This window comes from Rhamphochromis longiceps, linkage group LG1, assembly GCF_057381845.1.
Source record: "Rhamphochromis longiceps isolate RC_006_pf linkage group LG1, R_longiceps_female_GT1.1, whole genome shotgun sequence".
Taxonomy (NCBI): Eukaryota; Metazoa; Chordata; class Actinopteri; order Cichliformes; family Cichlidae; genus Rhamphochromis; species Rhamphochromis longiceps.
Window position 1 is genome coordinate 19,920,997 of NC_140557.1, and position 23,578 is coordinate 19,944,574.

General features: G+C 40.2%; 1 protein-coding gene across 3 annotated transcripts; it reads left to right on the plus strand.

The window, feature by feature from the left end:
• The first annotated feature begins 6,704 nt into the window (after nt 1-6,704).
• On the plus strand, nt 6,705-21,931 carry crispld2 (cysteine-rich secretory protein LCCL domain containing 2). Of its 3 annotated transcripts, none has more exons than XM_085401953.1 (15): nt 6,705-6,857; nt 9,098-9,456; nt 10,865-10,983; nt 12,789-12,921; nt 14,149-14,264; nt 14,662-14,762; nt 14,845-15,027; nt 15,112-15,172; nt 15,287-15,353; nt 15,699-15,829; nt 15,953-15,996; nt 16,117-16,189; nt 16,895-16,970; nt 18,132-18,262; nt 20,015-21,931. In XM_085401953.1, exons 2-15 carry the CDS (start codon nt 9,187-9,189, stop codon nt 20,064-20,066), a joined length of 1,557 nt encoding a protein of 518 aa, XP_085258079.1. In that variant the 5' UTR covers nt 6,705-6,857; nt 9,098-9,186; the 3' UTR covers nt 20,067-21,931. The 3 variants fall into 3 exon arrangements, with proteins under 3 accessions (XP_085258079.1, XP_085258087.1, XP_085258072.1); XM_085401961.1 differs by having other exon boundaries at nt 6,717-6,857; nt 9,057-9,456; XM_085401946.1 differs by lacking the exon at nt 6,705-6,857 and adding an exon at nt 7,532-7,543.
• Nucleotides 21,932-23,578: the final 1,647 nt, after the last annotated feature.

Genomic DNA, 23,578 nt, shown 5'->3' on the forward strand with positions numbered 1-23,578 from the left:
CGAGGCACATGTTTTGGTAGACAGAAGAACCATTTAAACACTTCAAGCTGCAAACACTACAGGACACGTGGTACTACTGCTACTTTCAGCTACTCCCTTTTAAGGGTTATCACAGCAGATCATCTGCCTCCATCCTGCACTACAACCATGAACCTTCTCTTAAGTCTTCCTCTTTAACTGCTGCCTGGCAGCTCCATCTTCAACATGCTTAGTTCAATATATCCCCACTCTGCACACACCCAGACCAACTTAACCTTGCTTTTTTGTCCCTAAATATCTCATCTTGAGCTGTCCCTCTGATGTACTCATTTGTAATCTGGTCTGTCTTCATTTCAGCCACCTTCCCCTCTGAACTGTATGTCATAGCAGGTCCTTTGTAAGTCTCCCCATTCTCTCTTGCCATCTTTCTGTCACAAGTCACCCTTGACACTTTTCTCCACCTGCTGCACAATAGCTGTACTGCTTTCCTCACCTCTCTGCCCTTTGGTTCGGATAGTTGACCCCGGGTATGTAAACTCATGCGCTATCACTCCCTACATTCCTACCTCTACATTGAACCCTTCTGTCACTGCTACTGCACACCTTACCATTGTCTGTTTCTTGTACATGCACCACCATCGCATACTCTGTCACTCCTGACTCCCTCATGCAGCACCACAGTTCGTCTCTTGGCACCTTATCACATGCTTTCTTTAGATCCAGAGAGATGGTGCAACTCCTGACCCACCTCTATGCTTCTGCATTAATGCGGGCGATCGTGGCTCAAGAGTTGGGCTCTTGTAATCGGAAGGTTGCCGGTTCGAGCCCCGGCTCCGACAGTCTCGGTCGTTGTGTCCTTGGGCAAGACACTTCACCCGTTGCCTACTGGTGGTGGTCAGAGGGCCCGGTGGCCTCGCCTCTGTCAGTGCGCCCCAGGGTGGCTGTGGCTACACTGTAGCTTGCCATCATCAGTGTGTGAATGGGTGGATGATTGTGTATAGTGTAAAGCGCTATACAAATACAGACCATTTACCATAATGCTCTCAAAGCAAACGTTACATCTGTAGTGCTCTTTCTCAGCATAAAGCCATAGTGCTGCTTGCTGATCGTCACCTCTTCTTAACCCATCTTCAACAACTTTCCTGTCTTCATGTTATAACTCAAACGCTATCCATCTGTAGTTACTAAAGCCCTGCACATCACTCTTGTTCTTGAAAATCGATTCCACTAAAGGTCTTGCCTCGGGTGTCAGGTCACGTTCCAAGATTGTATTAAATATTATGGTAAAAAACAGTACTCTGCCCTCTCTGCTGGACATCTCTGTGTATCTGCAGGTACAGTGATCATGGCCATGAATGTCATGGTAATTTTGGGCTTTTAATTAATTAATTTTTTAATGACTCTTTTTCCACTTTGGATCGATTATACAGCATAAATCTTTAACTACATAAAAAAAAGGCTTTAATCTATTTTGATTCTTATATACATTGTGGTAAAACGATTCAAATCCACCTCTAAACCTCCTGGCATTGCTTCCCTTCCACCTGGTCTCCTGCTCACACAGTATATCTATCTTCCAGTCATAGTTCCTCTTAAAGTTCCCACTCTCACCTCCACACTCCTGCTTTTCCTTCTTTCTAGCTGCCTCTGAATACACCTTCTGCCTCTCCTCTTCTATTGACTTTGGCAAACAATAGCACAGTTTTGAGTGGCACCCTGTTGGCCAACAGCACTGGGTTATTAACCCAGGCCCAGACCGATCACATTTTTGATGATTCCCGTGTTTGATTTGGCAAGGATTTTATGCTAGATGCCCTCCCTGATGCAACCCTTCCCATTCACCCGGAGCAGCACTAAGAGTATACTGGCTTGTGGCCCCCTGTGGCTGGGTTTATATAAAAGTTAACAAGGATCATAATAATACACTTAAAGGTCCAGCTGCCATTTCTCAAATGCCTTGGGTGCAAGCTGCAATTTGCAATGCAAGATTAGTTTCTTACTGTTCAGAATGTGCACTTAAGGATATCCATGACTTCAAAATGTAAGAGCACAATGCTCTGTGACTCCATTATTAAAAGCCCCGCCGAGGGTCACACTGGGCTCTTCAAGGAGACTCTGACTTTTTCCCTTTAATATTTACCTCCAGACTGTCACTTATCTACTTTTCTGATATGATTAAATCTGTTGTCAAGAATCAAAAATCTCTTTAAAAGCTTCAAATTGGCCAGTTTGTATTTCCTGATAGACTCTCACAGGTCAGTTTGTTAGTTAGCTGCACGTGTAGAATCAGTCAATAACATGACAGCAGCTCACTGCATTTAGACATCTAGACAAGGTCAAGATGACCTACTGAAGTTCAGTGGATTTATGTCTGCATTAAATCAATGCCATAGATTGTAACTGCACCCTTCTAAAACCCTGTACTATAACCTATGCTATAACCTTATGTGTGCCTCCATCCAGTTGGTGGTTGGTTTCCTGTCTTGTATTAACATTTCAGGCTAGTTGTGGTGGTGTCATAGCGTGGCACAGTTTGGCTCCTTCAGTATCAAATGAGCATCATTCTGATACCATACCCAATCTGAGTATGCTGGCCCTATAGTGCATCCATCTTTTGATGCCTACTTCCAGCAGGATACTGTGCCATATAACAAAGCTTGAATCATGGTAAATGGTAAACGGCCTGTATTTGTATATTGCTTTACTAGTCCCTAAGGACCCCAAAGCGCTATAGGCATCTCACACTTCCTGAATATCCTATTCAAATGACCTCCACTGTTACCAGCTCTTAGTCCAGTAGAGCACCTTTGTGATGTGGTGGAATGGGAGATTGACATCATGTCATATGATTTTATTCCACAAAGAAGAAATGCAGTTCTGGAGGCAGAAAAGACTACAACCTGGTAGTCGGAAAGTGTAACTAATGACCTGCCAAGTGAGTGTATAGTACACATTTGGGACACAGGTAAAAACAACACTGTGCTTCTGCTCTTACTCTAATGTTCATTTGAAATTTAGTAACCTTGAACGAGGTACATGGCATCCTTCAATAAAGATGTTACAAAACCTCTAAAGCTCTAAACCTCTAAACCTCTAAAGCTTCAGTAAAAAGGCTTCTCCGCACCTAATTCCTGTGTTAGTGCTTACAGTTTACTAATCTTTCCCTCAGTACTTGTGATTTTATGCATTTCCTGTTCCATTACAATCCACCCACTGGCTAGTTTTTATAATCGGCCCCGTGTACCATATGGTTTCTTCATTCACTCTCCCCCAGTTTTTCCTCCTCTTTTACTGCTTCGTGTTTAGAGGTTCACTTGCTCTCAGTTCCCTTCTCAGGAAGGTAAACAACATGGCAACCAGAATTTCAAGGATGTCTGTCCAAACAAACTGTCCTGTCACAGTTGTATGTCACGGATGGTGGTTCCTCCTTGATCTTTACAAAAAGGAAACTTGTTTTCCACCCGCTAATGCTTATATACTACCCAAGTAAACAAGAAGGGGATGTTTGAGTTGTGCAATCCTTCTGTTGTCTTCAACTGAGACTAATGCAGAGTTGAGAGTTTCCAGTTTCCATTTGGCCCGGAATGAATAATATATATCAAGGTTAATGGACCCGTGTAATGAATAACATTTCTGAGAAGTAAGTTATTGTACCTCAACATCTGTAACAAGTCATCAAGGATGGGTTATCTATATCATTACTCTGTCAACAAGTGGCTACAGCACACAACATAGATAAATCCCAAAGAAGTCCCGCTGACTAAATGTAAAACAGAAAAGTACAAATCTGTTAAGCCATTAGGTTTATCTGAAGTATCTGTGCATAAAGAGTTCAAGGAGAGTGACGGTGGCACCATAAAGACAAAAGAAGGGGAGCAGTTTTAAAACAATCTGAAATATACAAATCACAAAGCTCTTGTCCTAAATATTTTAGCCATTAATGTATTCAATGCCTCTGCTCTGCAATGGCACACAAAACAAGTGTTACAAAGCCAGATGGCATTATCCTTACTCCTATCACACGGGCATACAGCTGTGTTATTAGTTTAAAGTCTGGAGTAGTAAGCAGCAAAATATTTGTTAAATAAAACACTCGAATGTATCAGAGATCACACAACCAGAAACTGCTCATCCTCATCTGCTGAGATAAGTATATTTGACACATTAAAGGGGAAACACTTGCCTGTTCTTAGATAATAAGAAATCTGGATACTATTAAATGTTACCTCATATTTACACCGATTGTGATCAAAACCACAATAAGATTCAAATCCGGAATACCAACGATGATAATATCATGAAATCTTATGCAACATGATCGAATATTCACGCTTATTCCCGGCACATGGATGGATTTATGTTTGACTAATCAGTCCGTAACGATTAGTCAGCAAGGTCAAGAACTGAATGAGGTCAGAGCTATTGTGTCATTTTACTGACCTTATCTGCTCGATGCAGCTTGTATTTATATAATTCTATTTTATAGTTCCTTAAAAATGAATAAATGTATTTATTTTCAAAATCTGGATCACAATTCTCTCGAAGCAAGATTTTCCTCATTGAAAACTGGTCTGACGTCCTGTGTAAATATGAAACGTCTCTTACATTTTGTCAGAGAATACTTTATTAGTAATGAAGCCCATCAAGTATGAGCATCACTAAAAGCATCTCTGCAGGGTATGATGGCCAGACTTCCTGTTAAACATGTATTTAAGAAAACAAAAGAAAGCAATAATAAGAAGAAGTTCAGAGCCTGTGCTGGCAGAGACCGTGTGGGAAGAGAATTTGTCTGGGGATTTAGTTTGCTGGCATGCCCTCTGAGTGCCACGCTCTTGTACGTATCTGGTATATTTCAGAATAAAAATCAAGTATACGATGGAATAAAATCTAAACTATTTGGGTCATAACACAGCTAGAACACTGCAGGGTCAGTAAGGCGATATGGCAGCATCATACCATGAAGCCGCTTTTCAGGGCAGACGATTCGTGTTTTCTCATGCAAGCTCACAAAGCCTCCTTCCTTCCTCTTCATTCTCATCCAAATGACGCAAATTATAGGAAGTGCTTTTTTACAGATAAAACCTTCTTAAAAGCTCTACCCTTTGATGTGGCTGCAATTCAGATGAAGCTGATATGTTTCCTACAATTGGCCTTCAGGCCTCCATCTGATCTGGCTGAGATGGTTTTACATGTTCATGTTAAACTGACAATCCAAGACGATGCCATTCAGATTTTACAATCACAAGAAATTACAGATCCTAAATGGGTTGTAAATAATTTATTTTTAAATTATGAGTCCCCACATGTAAGTGCAAGTCAGGATGTAGGACGGCATTCATACTTGCACTTGATAGCCATTGTTAGTTATAAACAGTTTGACCTAAAATAGTGTTTTTTCACCAACAAGGTGATTTCCAGATACATGTTAGCTGAAAATCTGGCATATCCTTGGCGTTCTGTGCCATGAAAAAAATGAGGAAACTGTCAAGTAGAGGACACAAGAAGGGTCTAAAGATTTATCTGGCTCGTCATGATTTGGTGCTCTGTTTTTGCCAATATTGCTCGGGATCTTGTCAAAACTGATGTAATTATAAACACAGAAAAGTAACATAAGATTTTGTTCAACATGTAAAACCATCTGGATTGTATCTGATTGACAGTGGTTTAATTTTTGAGTATGGCAATGATCCCAAGAACACTGCCACTGCAGTAAAAACATAGATGGATAGAAAAACACACATGGATCACTAGGAGCCATGGATTGGCCTCCCCAGAGCCCGGACCTCAGCATTACTGAAGTAGTGTAGGATCATCTTGACAAAGAACAAAAGGCAGCCAAGAAAAAGAATCCAAGAAGAACTTTGAGTGTCCTTCAAGAAGCCTGGAGAACTATTCCTGAAGACTACTTAAAGAAATTACAAGAAAGCTAGCCTGAGAGCGTCCAGGCTGTGCCGAAAGGTGGCCACACCAAAGATTGACATTCAAGCACTTACGAAACGCACATGCGTCTTATATACTTTATTTCCATGGTTGTTTACACGTTTTTCAGCAAATCGCTTCACCGATTCCCAATTTTCCTTTCAAAATATAACAAAATCGAGAGTGGCTCAAGATTTTTGCGCAGAGCTGTAAGTCATGAGATAAATTATCCTCACAATGACCTGATGGCTCTTTTAAATGGTAGCAGCACTATTTGTTTTGTCTTTTAATAACAGTGAATTACCGGCATTTATATGCAAATTATGACCGAACAGAAAATACTTCCAGCCAATGGACAGTGGTGGATGAACTAATCCAGAAAGCATCGGCAAATTATTTATTAACCATCACAAATCCAATAATTACAATTTATCGATCCTCGTGTGTGGTCTCGAGTTATAATAATGACCCTGGAATTGGCGTCGGCATAAAAAGTTTGTCCTTTAATTTCGTCATGTTTGTTATAACTGCTGATGGTCCACTTATGCGCTTGTTTCTTCTGAAGCGTTTTTTCTTATCTAAGCCAAACGTAAATGACTCATTATAATCCCACCGCCTGCCGCTGGCTGTTTTGACAGACCGCTGATTTACAATATTTGTAAATGTCCTCCTGACATTAGTCTGCGCACTGTGCGCTCTGTGTGCCAAGAACATAGTCTGCTTAAGGGAAGCTGGCGAGTGGGGAGAGACACTAATTTTTTCCTCTGGTCCTAAGGGGTCTCCTTCTCTATATAAGGCTCTCAGAGTTCTCAGGAGTTACACAGTCTCTATGTTCCCCGGGAACACCACCAATAGCAGCAGCCTGCTCCTCTCATAAGAGAATTAACAGCTTTCCGGCGCTCAGAGGAAGCTGCACCGAAAATACTCAATCTACTGGATACTAACAAAGAAACAGAGAGGTGAGCACGCTTTCTTTCTTTCTTTCTTTCTTTCTTTCTTTCTTTCTTTCTTTCTTTCTTTCTTTCTCCGAAACAACCCGTACTTTATAATGCACATTCTCTGCAACAGCAGGAAAGGCAGAACTGCCCACCTGGTGAGATTTGCTGCAGATTTATTCATGCACTCACATCGCGATATAAACTTCTGACACATTGTAACTCTGATGTTAGCAAGACACCGGTCTTCAGTGTCTGCAGCCCGGAAAGTGCCGTAGCATGATGGAAACCCTATGTGCAGGAAGTAACCTTATGAGCAAAGCATTTTAAGTGTATTTGGAGGTTATCGATATGATCAAAAGATTATATTTCATTTATGGAAGCCTATATTTTAGAGTTCTGGGACCAGGATATAACAGAAGAAATAACTTACTTAATGATGACCTTTAAGGTTTCTGAAGAAGAAGAAGAAAAAAAAAGCCCAAACCCCCAAAACAATAAAATGAAATTTAAAAAAGTAATTGCAAATTACAAAAATTTCAAGTAACTGCAAAAAGTTATATAAATGATAGAATCTACATTATGGCATGTGTTTTTGTTTACATTCAGCCTCGTGGTGAGCTGGAGATGAGGTCAGTCCGTCTTTGGATCAGATAGGAGCTCCAGAAGTTGAAAAAGGAGTCAAGTTTACATAGACGAGATGTCGATACGTACGTGCGTTCAGGTTTTCTCCTCTGTCTGTCACTCTGGTATCGAATTCATGAGAGCCTTGAGAAGGGCCCAGACAGAGAAGCTGGTAGAGGTTCAGTGTGAAGACGGGGCACAGGGAAAGAAGAAGGGTGTGGCGGCTGGGCTGCCTGTTGGCTCACAGTTCCCTGAGCTGGCACAGCATGTTGACACAGAGCCGATGCCAGACCTCAGGCTGCATCTCCAGCCAAAGGGAAAGAGGTGAAGGGATTCAAGGATAAGAGCAACCAGTGCAAGCTGGTTTATTTTTCATTTCTTCTCTGATCACCCTGACTGACTGCTCTTCTCTCTTTCTAGAAGTTTATGACTTAGGGATATTTGGTTTAGCTTTAGTTTTGGACGTCTTGCCTCCACCTTGTTGCCTTTCGGAGCGAGGTCAGGTAAAGAGTCAGTTACACAATATTATGAACCTTCCTAATATGTGTGAGGAATGCAGTGTTTTGCCTAATGAGAGCTGAGTGAGAAGTTGTCAGCTTGAACTCAGGTCCCCCTCAGCAGATCTCACTGTGCTGCTTGGCTTGGCTAAAATAACTGGAGTGATACAGGATGGATGTTGTATATAATTAAGGTGCACTAGGTCCAGGTGGGTTATGTACACAGACTTTTTCATACATTTTTAGTCATGAATATAAAACTAATTTATTAGGGACACTTTATGTCATATTAATGTTTATGGTCAAATAATTGAGGTTGTTATGAATAAGACAGATCCTTGTACATTAAGACTGAGGCCACTAAAAATGATCATTTAAGCATTTAATGTCACAATATGTTACAAGCTGATCATGTACACTTCACAGTGTCTGAAAAGGAAACAAAATGCCTCAAATAATCAGCAATTTATCAGATAAATCTAATGGAAGTTTATGATTATAATTTTGTTCATGCTATATGAGAGTGGTTGATTGAACTCCGTGGCCAATATCTGTTTCATACACCTTTCAGTATATTTTATGGCACTGCAAATAAACAAAAACACCTTCATAACCTCAAAAAAATGAACATTGAAGTATTTCTTTTATGCTTTGGCCTAAATAAAACCAAGCATTCAGAAGCTTCTCAAAGAAATGTTGTTATTGCAGGGCAGTTATTTTGGATTGCATCAGAGTCTATTGGCCCAAATAGTAAAACAGTCATAAGATGGCCAAAAGCCGAACTTACACAAAGCAGAACTGCAGAGAAAAAAAGTCCACCTTTGAGTTAGGAAATTTTATTTTACTGCTCCTCCCCATCACCAAACACTCTTCATCAGTAGGAGTTATAACACATAGCAATGCAAAGGGAATATTGAAGAGTTATCAACTAAAAACAACCTGAAGGAGAGACAGATATTAAAGAAGAGTCTTGCTGTGCAGTCGTTTCTAGGTGTGTGCATTTATTTTGCAACTTTATTAGAAGAAGTGCCTCCTATATTAGTTAAGTGTGGGAAGTGTGTGTGCCCATATTTTGTAATCTGGTCATTTTCTTGAATCACAGAGGAAGGAAACCATCATTGAATCGTCATTTCCACCCTGCAGATTTTATCTGGAACTGTGAAAGGAGCCTCTCTATATCCACAAGCTGCTGTCTAGTCCTAAAGTATAAACTACGCAGCTCAAGTGTCAGGATGACCTGCGCTACAGTGACCTGGCCCCTTGTCCTCGTCCTCGTGCTGTTGTGCATCAGAGACTCGGCTTCCCTCTTCCTGCCAGACTCCAGTGAGCTCAGGAAGCTACTGAGCCGCTATGAGGAGGAAGCAGAGCAGAAAGGCACCAGCAACACAGCTGGTAACAGGACCCGCCGAGCCATCCTCTGGTCAGACCGTGAGGAGATCCTGCAGCTGCACAACAAGCTGAGGGGTGGGGTTTACCCCACCGCTTCAAACATGGAATACATGGTAAGATTATTGACCTATTTCAGTATTATCATGCAGATAAAGCTAACCTTTTACTTTACCCTGGAAAAAAACTGTTATACTTATTTCTTGCACTTGATTTTTTTATTTGCTTTACTTGAGTGGTTTTGCAGAATTCACAGTTCAGTCTTACATTTATTTACCTTATATTGAACCTTCTTCAGCTCATCAGTTTAATCACTGTGTGAAACAAGCTTCTCTTTATGCCAACCTTCATGTTTTTGGCTTTACCTTGCAAACACAGGAGTTGAACAGTAGGTGGGCGGGGCTTCTGTGCTCACAGTCAGGTTGTGCCTGAGATCACGATATAAGGAATATCTCCTCTAAGTGACATCACAAAGAGCCATAGTAAGAGAAGCAGATCTTTTACCATGTATCATCATATATATGATATATATACTCAAATGATATGAACACAGGATTATATATAATATATATAATGATATATAAACATAGCAGCTTCTCAGGTAATTTTCATCTGTCAGCAGCACCAATGAGGTTGGTAATCAGGGTTTTAGTTGACGTACAAAAAGTGGTGTTGCCGTAATAAAAACAATCGTTTCTCTCTGCTGGAAACATGTAGTCAAGATGTTGAACTACTGCCAGCCTGCTGTGCCACGCTTTTATGGGGAGGATAATAATGCTGACTCTGTCCTACCTGCAAACAGCTCAGCACATGCGGCTTGGTTAAAAGAGGAAGGAGAATAAGGCTGGAAAAGGGAAACTTAAGGGACCGCATGGCACATTAATACATAAAGTAGGAGAGGGATTATTGTGGAGACAAAAATAAGCTTATTGAAAACCACGTGCTCCATAAAGTTGAGAGAAGCAGTGGTGGCCTGTGTGTCTCTGGAGTGTGGTTACACTGTGAAGGAAAATGTCTGCAGACTGTCTTTGCTCTCTCAAATTCCAGCGAACAGGCAGTGGATGTGTTTGTGTTAGTGTAAGGGTGTTTGGAGTTACAGTGCTGTCTGTGTGTGCATGTGTTAGCGACCACCAAAAGGCTGGAAATTTACTGAAGGGATGTACTTTGAGGGGCCATGGTGTATGGAGTGTTCAGTCACTTCACAGTGCCCCCTCCAAAGTGGGAGTCAGGTATCTTCTCTGTTTTCCACCCTCTTGTCCACTGCTATAATAAATCCCACTGAGGAAATTTGGATAATTCAGCTGTGATTGCTGGAGATTTGTAGTGGACCAAGGCCAGGCGCTAGGAGCTCCGCTCAAATGTCACCATCTAAGGATATTGTTGTACTTGTGTGCGGCTTAGTTTCAGCTTAATGGGAGAGAAGGAAGTGCAAGAGCAGAAGAGCAGGTTGAGGGAAGGAAAGCATAGTGTGGATTGCACTTGATACAGCAGGTGATGAATGATTGTTTTCTTATATGCATGCAGATTTGGGATGATGAGTTGGAGCGATCTGCCACTCAGTGGGCAGAGGAGTGTCAGTGGGACCATGGACCTCAGGACCTGCTCATGTCTATTGGACAAAACCTGGCAGTTCACTGGGGCAGGTGAGACACATTCTTATTAAATATGAATATTTTATTGCTTTATTTTGGAAAATGACTTTTTTTCAAAATCTGAGAAAAAAAATCATTGGACCTTATCCTCTTCTGTACTTTGTAGATTATTTGTTAGACATTTGTAGGAATGCGACCACCTTTGATGTTGAATAACCATCTAACTGATGTCATGGATGTTTTTTTTTATGTCCATTTGAGATGTGTGGACGTCCTTGTTAGAATTTCTGGCAAGAGCAAGTTCATCTAAATGTGTATATAATGTATATATTAAACAAAATAAGGTAAGTTCACTACACAACAAATAAACTGGAATTTAGATGTAAAAACTGTAAATGGCTAAAAAAAATTTTTTTTAGTGATGCTAGACATCTGTTGACAACCATGTACTGACCACATTGCATTGCTGTTCAAAAAACAAAACAAAGCAATGAATTCCTTCTTTGCAATAGTCAAAACTTTATTTCTCACTTTGTAAGAGCGTGAGGAGGCTTGTGTTCTACATGCGTTCATTCACCTTATTGTGACCAGTTTTGATGAAGGGGATAACACCTGGTTTTCAGCCATGTTTGCTGGGTAATTTGTATTAAGCAAAATACAGATAAAAGACTTTAATCAGTGGACGTAAGGCTGTTAATCAACATGGCCATGCCCCCTAATATTAAGTCCCAAACAAGTGAGTTATAATCCCACTCCTCCTCTCAACTGTGCAGTTTTCGTTTTAAGTTAAACCAAAAAGGGCTTGTATGAGTTTGTAAGAATTCAAATTTCATAGCTAAAGTTGGGTCTCAGCCCTTTAAGGTGGCTGCTTGATCAACAGGAGTTTTAAACATGCTCTAGGACTAGCACGGTGGAATTGTTAGTCAGTCAGTCCACCATTTTTAGCCCAGAATAAAAAATCTGAGCAGCTACTATATGGATTAAGAGCAACTTTATTTCCACTGCTCCTTTAAGCAGATTTGCAATCATTTTTCTGAAGGCTATAAATCTGAACTTTAACTGAGTGGCAGTTTTCTTGTAGCTTTTTTGTACCAAGTGACTCCTAAACGTCCTTATAAGAGATTATCATCAACTCTAAGCAAAAGTGATGAATGTTGTACTTGAGCTACTTAAACTATAACAAAAGTGTCAGTGCATGAACCATAGGTATTGCTAGTCCTTGTTCATATGGAGTCTGATATGAATGAGGTTGTGTGTGTGTGTCCAAGTGGACATCAGACAGTAGGCCTCTGTGTTTAATAGTGTATGGCTATCGCAGCAGGTGCCCTTCCAGGAATCTGCCCTCATTCTCACAAACCCATTCCCCCTTCCTACTCCCTTCTTTTCTTCCTGTGCCAAAAAACCCTGATGCGGAGTCATTTTTTCACTCCCCCTCTGCTCTCCATTTATAAGCTCTGCACGTTTCAACACCGTAAAAAGAGATGTTTATAATAGGAGCTAGAATTGATTTGTTAAACTGGGAAGCTGTGTTTAGCTTTGCTCTAATTCTTTTTGTTGTTGTCTTTTAGCTTGATTTGATTCCCTCTGTTATGGAGGGAACAGACTGCTGTTCCGTGTGCCAGGTTATATTCAGACTCATCATTTGAGGACAAAAGGGTTAGAGCAAGGGTAGAGCAAGGCAGGTTCATGTAGTTTCTCAAGTCTAGCCAAAGCACCTGGCAGATACCCCAGATGTTTCCCTTTTGCCCCTGGTACCCTGTGACTGAGCCTACTGTCTGTTTGTGTGTGTGTGTGTGTGTGTGTGTGTGTGTGTGTGTGTGTGTGTGTGTGTGTGTGTGTGTGTGTGTATCCTACAGATACCGTTCACCTTCCTCCCACGTCCAATCCTGGTACGATGAAGTGAAGGACTACACCTACCCCTACCCTCATGAGTGCAATCCCTGGTGTCCAGAACGTTGCTCTGGGCCAATGTGCACTCATTACACCCAGGTGAGACAAATACAAGAAAAAGGTTTGTCATCTTTGTTTGAAGCCCACAATTAACTCTGCATAGCATAACACAACTGAATCTCTGACTTAAGTGTTGGTGGTCAAGTCAGAATGTGGGTAATGTTGGCACCATATTTGGACAAGTAAAAAGAATACATGAAATTTCCACTGCACCATCTGCTGCATTGGGAGTCTGACAGTTTAAATTTAAGCTGGTGGACTGCTCTTTTAAGAAATCCCTGAGCAGTAACTTATAAACCTGCTCTTAACTTGATCAATTACTACAAGAACCTGCAAAGTTTGATAACTTGATGCAAATAATTCAAGAGAAGGGACAGAAAAAAGTTTGTTTTTTTTAAAAAAAAGAAAAAAAAAAGAAAGAAAGACGCTCAAAAGAAACAGGAATGAATGAGCCTGCCTCATCCTTCCCCAGACATTACTTTGTGGATGTTGGGATGAGTTTACAGAAACATTTAGACTCCTCCCTGAAACCTGATTGCTGCCATCTGGTAGTCATTTTCATCCCACCAGACATGCCACACCGTTTGACCTGGATTCTTTTGAAGATGCTGCAGAGTGGGCAATGCCAAGTCTGAGCATCACCACCTTTTCTCTGTAAGTGCCGATACACGTGCAGTCCAGGCAGTCAAACCACATTTTAATCGCACTGTCCTGGATTACCAGCACTCACCAGCTGACTCACTGCTTCCACTGAACATTCCTGAAGGGGGAGAGTGCACGTTTGGGAGGAAAGCTTGGAGACGCTTTCGAATATGATGTCTTGTATTCCCTGTCAAATGGCACATCATTCATCTGCAACACCACTGCAGGAGCTTTCCGTTTCGTGAGCTGCGTTATTTTACTGTGGACAGTTCTGGGGCTTGGAGAATTTCTTTCCAAGTTAAGATATTAAAAACTGACATTTCCTCCTTCTAACTGGATGATGAAAATACTCCCGGTTGTGTCACAGAGGGCAAACTGGGTTCACGTGATGACCACGTGACTGAAGAAGAATAACAGAACAGGCAGTCTTGGAAATCCCAAAGGCCTCATTAGTTATAACTGCCTAAATAGGTGCTTCCTCTGGAATGATGGTGGACCTATCGGTTGTGAGGAAAGAGAGGCAACAAATCTAGGTTACGAGATCGACTGTTTACTTTTCTGTGTGTCCTTTCGGAAATTGTACGTGCTAATGTTTGCCATTTACTTTCCCCTCCCCTTTTACAGCTGGTGTGGGCAACTACTAACCGAGTGGGCTGCGCTGTGCACGTGTGCCCAAGGATGAACGTGTGGGGAGAAATATGGGAGAATTCTGTTTACCTTGTGTGCAACTATTCCCCAAAGTAAGATCAGTATTCCTCCATGCTGTACTGATCGTTAACACCTCTGGTCTCCAGGCTCTTGTTTACATACCTTCTCCTTACAGGGCTCACAAAAGCTGCATTTTGAGTTGTTAATATAGTTGTACTGTAGATAAGAAACACTAGCTGTCCAAAGCATTCATATGACATATTGTTGCCATTAAAATTCCTCCAGAAGTCAGAGTAAAAATAGTAATTATGAGGTACGGGGAAAGAAAATAAGAGCAGAGTAGGAGTTTGTTTTCCAGACAGCCTATGAGATGTAATTGCCTTAGAGACAAAGAGGAGTGTTTTTGCTACAAGGTCACGAACCCAGTGACGTTGACTCATGGTTAATTTCCACCTTACTCAAGACGCCCATTGTTCAAAATTTCTGCAGGGGCAACTGGATCGGAGAGGCTCCATACCAGCATGGCCGACCTTGTTCCCAGTGCCCTCCAAGCTATGGAGGAGGATGCAGAAATAACCTTTGCTACAAAGGTGAGCGAACCCACGCGATTTTCCCTCAGTCATTTTAACATTAAACTGGTTACCAAGCTGAACCCTATCTGTCCTTTTACAGACTCTCAGCAGCCAGAGATTGAAGACATGAATGAGGTGGAGAAGCCTCAGGTCCCACTGCCACCTCGTACCACTGCCAGACCTAAAACTATTGCTCCAAAGAAACCTGTGTCCAGACCCTCCAGTCCCAAGAACACTAATCCCAGGACAACGCCTTCAAAAGCTCCCAGCAGCACTTTTCTTGGTAGCTATAGCAACTGTATACCTATCAAAATCATCATGAATTTTAATATTTTACACTTTTTAATATGTTTTTTTTCCCTTGCAGCTCACAATATTAAGTGTGAGACAAGACTGCGAGATAAATGCCGTGGCTCAACCTGCAGCAGGTGAGGTTATTTCAGTGTGTTTTAATGTAAAATTAGTTTAAGATTTGCAAATAAGATAACACAGTTTGCAGTATCCATGCACTGTGGTGGCCAACTTGCTTTCTGACTCTGCAGATACAACTGTCCTGCTAACTGTGTGCAAAAGAAAGGAAAAGTTTGGGGAACTGTCACTTATGATGTGGTGAGTCTGTCCTGTATGAAGCAAACTTACTGCATCATGCAGCAGTTTATAATGGGACCGTAAACGTGGTTTAGTCTGGTTTCACACTGGACGACAACATATAAGGCACTAAATAATATCTCATATGTATCCTGTATGTAAAATAGGCTTCAGGACATCCAAGTTTTAGGTTTTTCCTAAAATTCCGGTTTTATCATTTATCCTAATCTAATGAGTGTTGTTTTCACATTTTTTAAATTCTTTTCTCGCATTATGGAACTGTTTTGATTTGGTATTTGATTTGTAAATAAGAGCTTTGCTATTTTTACAGGATTTTCACCCAGCGTTTGTTTTTCATTGTTTCAGCAATCAAGTATTTGCCGAGCTGCTATCCATCATGGTGTGATTGACAACAACGGAGGACTAATCGATATCTCCAGAATGGATAAGTTACCATTCTTTGTCAGATCTACAAAGAATGGCATTGAGTCTCTCAGGTAGATATATGTACTCTGAAGGGAACATATAGGAAACAAATGTGCCTGCTTCTGTGACTAACACAATGAAATAATTTGGTTTCGGAAGACTTTACAGGTTTCTAAATTTGATGTGTTTTACAGTAAATATAAAGCTGGAAATGCCTTCACAGTGGCCAGAGTGAAAGGTAAGTGAAGCATTTCTTTTGTTCGGAGGAGCTTTGAGTCACGATTGTGTGCTGATTTGCATTATTTTCAGATATATATTAGAGTTTTAAGTGATTTTCTTTTCTCTCTCTCTGTGACAGAAATGACAGCTGATTGTTACACCACAGTGGCTGAAATCTGCCCTTACAAAGAACCAAACTCACACTGTCCAAGGTGTCACCACACATCCAACATTTGATTACTCAAAAACAGCTTTTTACTACAACAGTAGATGACATATTTAATGCTTGTCCTCTCAGATAAAAAGTAAATTAAAGTAAATGGACACTTGGTGTTTGTATTAGTTATTTACATTATTGTACAAAGGTTCTGAGACACCCCACATTTCTTTATATTTTGCTAGGAAAATGGGAAATAGTTTCTTGAAACTTGTGCAAACATACATAGAAACATGGTGTAAAGGGCTAAAATAGAGTTTGTACAATTCTGATGAGCTGCAAAATCAAAATTTGGTACGAGCACCTTCATTCTTCAGCATACATTAATAGTTTAACAAACAATAAATATATCCCCCTGAAGATTGTCGGGTAAAAGGACATAACTGAAAATCAAGAACAAGAACAAACAAGTCTGGCTCCTTGGAAGCGAAATATGAAGAAGGGTGGGAGGGGTGGCCCAAGACTTTTGCACAGCACTGTATGCATAGCAAATAAATAGTTTCGAATTTAATATAATGCAGTTGAAAATAAAATGTAAATGTTTGTCTTTTTGCCAACTACATCCGTTAACTGAGAATATAGGAATGCTAAATGAAAGTGCTAAAATATTACCACTTATTGAAGAAACCCTCCCATAGCAAAACATCTTTCTATGACTCTTGTCTGTCAGATTTATACTCAAGTGCAATTTGTTTCTCAGAGTCTTCTGTCCAGAGAACTGCAAGGCTCAGCCCTCATACTGGTCGCCTGTTATTGGAAACAAGATTTACACAGATGTAAGTAACACTAGCTTCCAATCTGTATCTTCTGAATTAAGGGGCAATAAACCACAATCAAGTAAACGTATGTGTTTCAGTTTGTGCAACTAATACACAACCTACCTGCTGGTGTGTACTTTTATGTGCTTTTAAAGTGTATGTTTTATTCCAATAATGCTAGGATGGTAGGAATAAAAAATAAATAAAAAAAATTAGCTGATTGTTTATTATAACTTGTTGGCCTCCTCAGCAAAAACGGGGAGATGTCTGAATGATTATGTCTGCGTGATTATGTTGCATGGCCATGAACAACAGCTGAATCATAGGATCATGGAGAATTGGAGTAATGAAATGACAAACCGGAGAATGTCTTTGACTCTATAGGGCTTTACCACTCAAGCATTATCTCAAACTAAGTGCCTCTTTTTCACTGAAGAAGACACAGAAAGAAATACTCCTAGGAAGACTGGTTTAGAATATCTCTCTGAAGTGACTTAAAAAGATGTTTACAGTGGAGAGGACACTGTAAAGTGCCCTTCAGACTAAACATATCAGATGTAAAATGTAAAAGCTTTTATGTTACTTTCGAAGTTTATTTTAGAGCTGCTAATCTGTGAATTCACATGAGGTCAATGCTGGGTTTAAAGAGCTTAACCACTGATGAAACTGACTCTTAACCAGATCACAGGTTCTCTGAGGTCCTGAAACAAGCACACTTGACTCATAACAAATGCCCAGCACCCAGGAATGCTTTGCAATCTGAGGCACCCACATCTGTTTCCACAGTGGTGTATAAGCTGAATGTTGGTTAAACATGAGGCATAAACTGTCTGGTTACAATCTCTGGTAGGGTGTATGGACAGTCTGATCTATGTTTGAAGTAGAAATGATTGATTGTACTCCAAACTGTTGATAAGAGCTCATGGTCTGTTTTGCTGGAGCCATGCTTCTGGCTCAAACTCTACTCCTTGAGTGTGTGTGTGTGTGTGTGTGTGTGTGTGTGTGTGTGTGTGTGTGTGTGTGTGTGTGTGTGTGTGTGTGGTTGCTGACGTCTTTCTGTAAAATATATTTCATGCTGTATTAAACAATTATTAAACTGAAGTAATGTTTGCACAGTGAAAAAGTGGTTTTCCATCTTTTTAAATCCTCTCTCAAGTTCACCATATCTTCTCTTCACAGAACTCCAGCATTTGCAAAGCGGCCATCCATGCAGGCGTAATCAAACCCAATGGCGGTTTTGTTGATGTTTTGCCTCTGGACAAGAGAAAGAGCTACACAGGAGTTCTGAAAAATGGCATCCAATCTGAAAGGTACTGCTCCACAGGGATTTTGGAGATTACTATTATTCCTGACAACTATGTTTAAAATGTAGCCCTTTAAACAAGCAATTGCCAACAGTGAGGAGTAAAAACTCCTTTTAACAGGAAGAACGCTTCGGCAGATCCAGGCTCTGTTAGGGGCAGCCATCTGCCACTACTAGTTGGAGGTCAGGGGGGAAGTTAGGATAGCAAAAAGGCACACCGTGGGAGAGAGAGGCAGAGTTTAGTTATTAAACGAAATATAGCAATGGTGTATAAACACATAGAGAGGGAAAACACATGAGTAAAGAAGAAAAGGTCAGTGGATCAAGGGAAGCCCCAGCAGCATCAGTAACTCAAGGGAGGATTCAGAGACACCTGTTCCATCTCAAACTATATGCTTTATCAAAAAGGGACATTTTATTTCTCTTTTAGGAGGAGTTAATTTAATAAAAATCAAATTAAAGTTAATCGAAGGTGGAGTTTTATATCAAATTTTGTATAAAGTGTAGTCACCAAAAAGTCAAATGCAACTGAAATAAAAACCAGAAGCTTGCTGAAATTTAGACAAGTAAACTGTCCAAGAGAGTCTGAAATAGAACAAGGCACTTTTAGCTGCTCCCTTATTTCGAATGGATGGACACTGGATGCTTTTCCTGATACAACTCTTTCATTTCTCCAGGTTTAGGACCAGACCTGAGATTACATTAGCTCGTGACCCCTTGAGACTGGGTTTGTGTCTCCTCCCAGTCTCAAACTGGGGATCTGTCGTGTTTAAGGTGAATGTGTTAACCATTACACCTTGGAGCTGTAAAAGAGACTATAAAATATGCCAGAGAAAAGTGCTTTTATTCACTATACCCTATCTTGATTTATGTGCACTGTAATACTGCAAGTAGTGGGTTCCCTTCATGCACACTATGCTTCTCAAATCAGTCTCACATCTGTGGCCGGCTCCAGTGGACTAAGCTCAGGCAAAGAAGCCCTTGTGGCCAGTTCTAGTGGCATATGGGGTTGTAAGAGTAATGGTGTGGTTTGGTGTGTGGACGGCCCACACATGGGACCTTTGCTTACTTTACTCAGGCATTTCAATTGAGTGTGCAAAGTGCTGAATGGTCAGAAGCATGCCAAGTCTTATTCTCTGAAATCTAATGCAGAGCTGTGAAGGTTTCACTCGGGGCATTCGGATAGGAGGTCAGTAGATGGCTGAGAGAAAGTCTGTGCCATGTGCCAACATCATGGCAGGGTGGGCAGCTTGGATTACTGGGGAAGTAATCACATCCTATCCAATTACTCGAGGCTGGAAATGCTGTCAGCCACTTAGAGTGCTTTCCTATATGGACAATTATTTGTGATTAGATACCAGTTGCACTGGCCTATCATGATTATGTAGCATGGCAAGACTTTGAGATATTTCCGCTAATGAACAAATTACAGCCGTCCAGTTCAACACATGAGGTAATTGGAAGATTCAGTCACAGAAATATAAATACAATGAGTGATTCTGCAAATGTGTCCTTTCCTCCTAAATGTATCATGTGCACCATGACTGTGTGCTTTTGATGGCTCTGATTGGTTGAGGAACTGGAGGGGTCTCATTTGACTTAAAGGAGCACACAAACTCACGGGAAAGCAAGATTATTCCACATTTGCTCCTTCACCTTTGATCAGGCTTCTGAAATTTGCTTCTCAGAATTTTGAAAGAACATACTTTTTCATGGTGTAGTGATAAAATTAACACTTTTTTGTCATGTCCATTTGCAGCAGAAGCAACATGGAGGGAGGATCCTTCCGAGTCTTTACTGTGAGGCAGTGAGACTTAAGTTCAGTAACCTGAAGACCAACAGAGTCACCTCAGCTGCTCTCGAAGAGAAGAAAGTGCCCATAGCTTTGATGCCATGGCTGTTTGTCTGTCCCATCTGACTGACAGAAACTTTCCCCACTCAGTTAACAAACAGTAGTCATACAGTAAAATTCATCCACTCATCCAACACATTGATAGTCCTTCATGTTCCTTCATCTTTTCTTAGACTTACATAATCTGTGAATACAGAATTTTTTTTTTAATTATATTATATAAAATGCATTGAACAGCTGGTGCTGGAAGTTTTGAGTTAGACTTGTGTTACAAAAAGCAATATGTTTACATTGGTGTTCTTATTACAAGTGTTATTTGTTTTTCATACACAGGAATGTATCCAGATCACACTGTATTTAATCATTGTGTACAGAATATATTATATTTTGGTTTTTTTAAAGAAATAATAACATGTTTAAGTTCTAGCCATTTAAAAAATATATAGCCCTCTTCTTCATCATTGCTTTTCTAATTCTTAGCAGCGAAGTCCAAGTTTAGTGTGAGCAAAGATGTTTTGCTGGGTTTTTTTGACCAGAGATTTTGAAGCACAAATATTCTGCGAAATGAATGTGTATAAAGGCAGCAGGCACTGCTGGAGAGAAGTAATATTTTCCTTAAGAAGACTAGTGTTGCTTCAGTGCCTGCCATGTGGATGGAGAGCCGGTGTAGGTGAGACAGTTTGTGCACTTATAATAATAAGTAGTAACATCCCAATTTATATTTATTAACTGCTCAGTGCTTTCTTCTTTTCTTTGTTTCTAATAAATACATTTCATGAAAATGCAAAATGCTCCCCCCCTTCCCACGTGAGACCGTTGAATGTGTTGCATGTTTCAGGTACAAAGAGTGCTTTTTGTTCAGAGACTGGACCACGTTGTGAAGGTTTGACACTAACACTGTGCAGAACACACAGGAGACAAGTGTAATATCTCTCACCATAGTGGATTAAAGCACGGTTGTATTTGGTCAGGTCTGATTAATAGTTTTGCTCTTCATTTAGCTCTGTGATATAATTTTACATGCACAGACATGAGGGAATGATACTCAGTAGAAACGAATGAAATAAATGTAAAGTCCATTTTGTGTAGAAGTGCTGCCCTCCTGCAAAACACACCCAACATCATAGTCCCATTTAGCCCGTTTAACCTACCTGCTGGTTTTCTTCTTTTCCAACTTCCTGTCTCTTTATCCTACCTCAGTCCTATCGCTGTGCTTAGTATTTAGATCTTTTCTATGTGGGAATTTTGTGGAAAACGCTAAAGGTTTTGTAAAGTTGTGGGATCTGTAAATACTAAGATTTTTGTTTTTGAATCATCTTTATACAGTAAGATTAAAATTAAGTAATTGTGTGAATTTGTTTCAATTGTCTTGGATGTATTGCGTTTATACAGGTTTAGGGTGCCTTCTATACTTTTTGCACAGTTTGAAAATCGAGTGTCTTACAAATCCCAGTGTACACAATTCTTTTTTTCTTTTAAATTAAAAAGTCTTGTCAAATATGATATTTTAGAAATCATTACGCATCATGGGTGTTATTTTGTGATTTTTTTTTTGTGTGTTTGTGAGCAATAATATTTGAAGAATGAGCCGCTTTACTAAGTAAAGGATAATATCCATATCCAGAAAAGTGAAGCAACCCTTAGCTTACTCTTAGCTACATAAGGTCCTGACTTCATGACCATGAAATGTTACAAGTCTGGCTTTAACTGGTGTCCACAGTAACGTGGTTGAAACCAATGCCTGTGCAGATTGCAAAAAAATGTATTTTAATAAGATCTTGTAACTGTATTAAATGTACTTTGGCCTCAATGTTGGACTAAAATCTGTGTGACATGAATTATGAATGAAATTTAGATCCAGGCCACCCAGGATTTGTCCATTATCTTTGGAAAAATATAACTGACCATGTTCACAACCTGGCTCTGCTTCTTGTGGGCACAAGCATAATGGGCGGAGCTGAGCAACACAAATAGGGATCACTTCTCACGGACTTACACATAATCTGCCAATAGGGTCTTAATAATACAGGAAAGAAGAAAGAAAGAAAGAAGTCTGTCTGCATGACTATAATATCATCATCCTGTAATTCCAATTAAAAAATCAAGGCCAAAGGTCATGTGTTATTTATGATTGGGGTAAAGGTGGCTGAATGGAGAAAGAGGGAAAAAACAATCTTGTAAGCAATAATAACTCCTCATAAGCCCAGGGGTTATATGAGAGGCAGATGTTCAGTTTCAGTTAAGCCCTCGTTGGACAGGACCCTGACTATCCTACTGATAAACAGCTGCAACTGGCTTGTGTGATGACTGTTTTACTCCCATTGTCAATGGAGATAAAGATTTGTACTCACCCAGTAAATCCCCTGTCTGCTAAGGAAAAAAGATTCCTGGTTTCAGACCAACTTTATGTTTTCTTGTGCTCAAGAAGTACTTTGCAAACAGGCTGTTTTGTTGCATCACAAAGGATTCCTAGGGTAAAAGCAGAAGAATCTCATTTGTTTGTTGCCGCACACATTAAGACTGTCAGGGTCCTGGGACTGGGCGACCCAGGATCCCTGAGCAGTTATGTATTATATTATTATTATTATTATTATATGTATTTTGGTATTGCTGCTGCTCTCCTCCATGATTGTAGATGTGAGTGTGTGTGTTTATGTCTGCGGGGATGCTTGGAGGATGGAGCTCAGCCACCTGCAGGCCTGAGGGGTGTGGCCCTGCGGAAGGACTGGCCACACCAGAGGCGGAGCCAGACATTTGAAACACCCGGGGCTTAGCCAAAAAGGGTAGTATGCATGTGGGATTTTTTTTTTTTTTTGGGGGGGGGGGTAGAAATGACTGAAAGATTAATTGGCTCTTAATTGTAAATGGCACCAAATTGTATTCAAACTGAGCCACACTTATGGAGCTCCACAATTATTTTCCTGGTGTTTTGGTTGACATCTCTTGATTTTCCCATGTCAAAGAAACAGACTCTGTGTTTTGCCTTATATGCATCCACAGCTGTGCCACCAATTTACTCACATGGACTCTACTAACCTATCAGAAGCTTCTTCAGCTCAGAATGGAATCGTCTGGAGTTTTCTTATTAATTAACAATAAACTTAGTGTACATGTACTCCTAAATTTGATGAAAGTGATAAAAAACAGAAATCTCTGTCTCTCTTTATTCTGACATTTAACTAATTCAAAATATATTTCAATATTTATCTAAAACAAAAGTTTACTCTAAATTGATGTTGTACAGTAAAAATTTTTATGTTTTCTCCCTAAAGTGTATGTAAATATCTGGTTACAAATGTGAATATCCTGCTGTGTACTGAAATCCCTCTTATTTTGCATAGAAATATACTGAACAACATACAAAGCATAATATATAAAATAACATTTACCTGAGTTTTTTCTTTGAAAGAAGCCTCTAATGTCCATTCTTATATTTCAGTACATAACTGAAACCGATTTAGTCGGGGAGGG

Bases quoted from the DNA above. Each gene is read 5' to 3' on its own strand.
- crispld2 (XM_085401946.1), top strand. The intron at 10,984-12,788 runs GTGAGACACATT...TGTATCCTACAG, and splicing joins CTGGCAGTTCACTGGGGCAG to ATACCGTTCACCTTCCTCCC. The intron at 15,028-15,111 runs GTAGCTATAGCA...TTTCCCTTGCAG, and splicing joins TCCCAGCAGCACTTTTCTTG to CTCACAATATTAAGTGTGAG.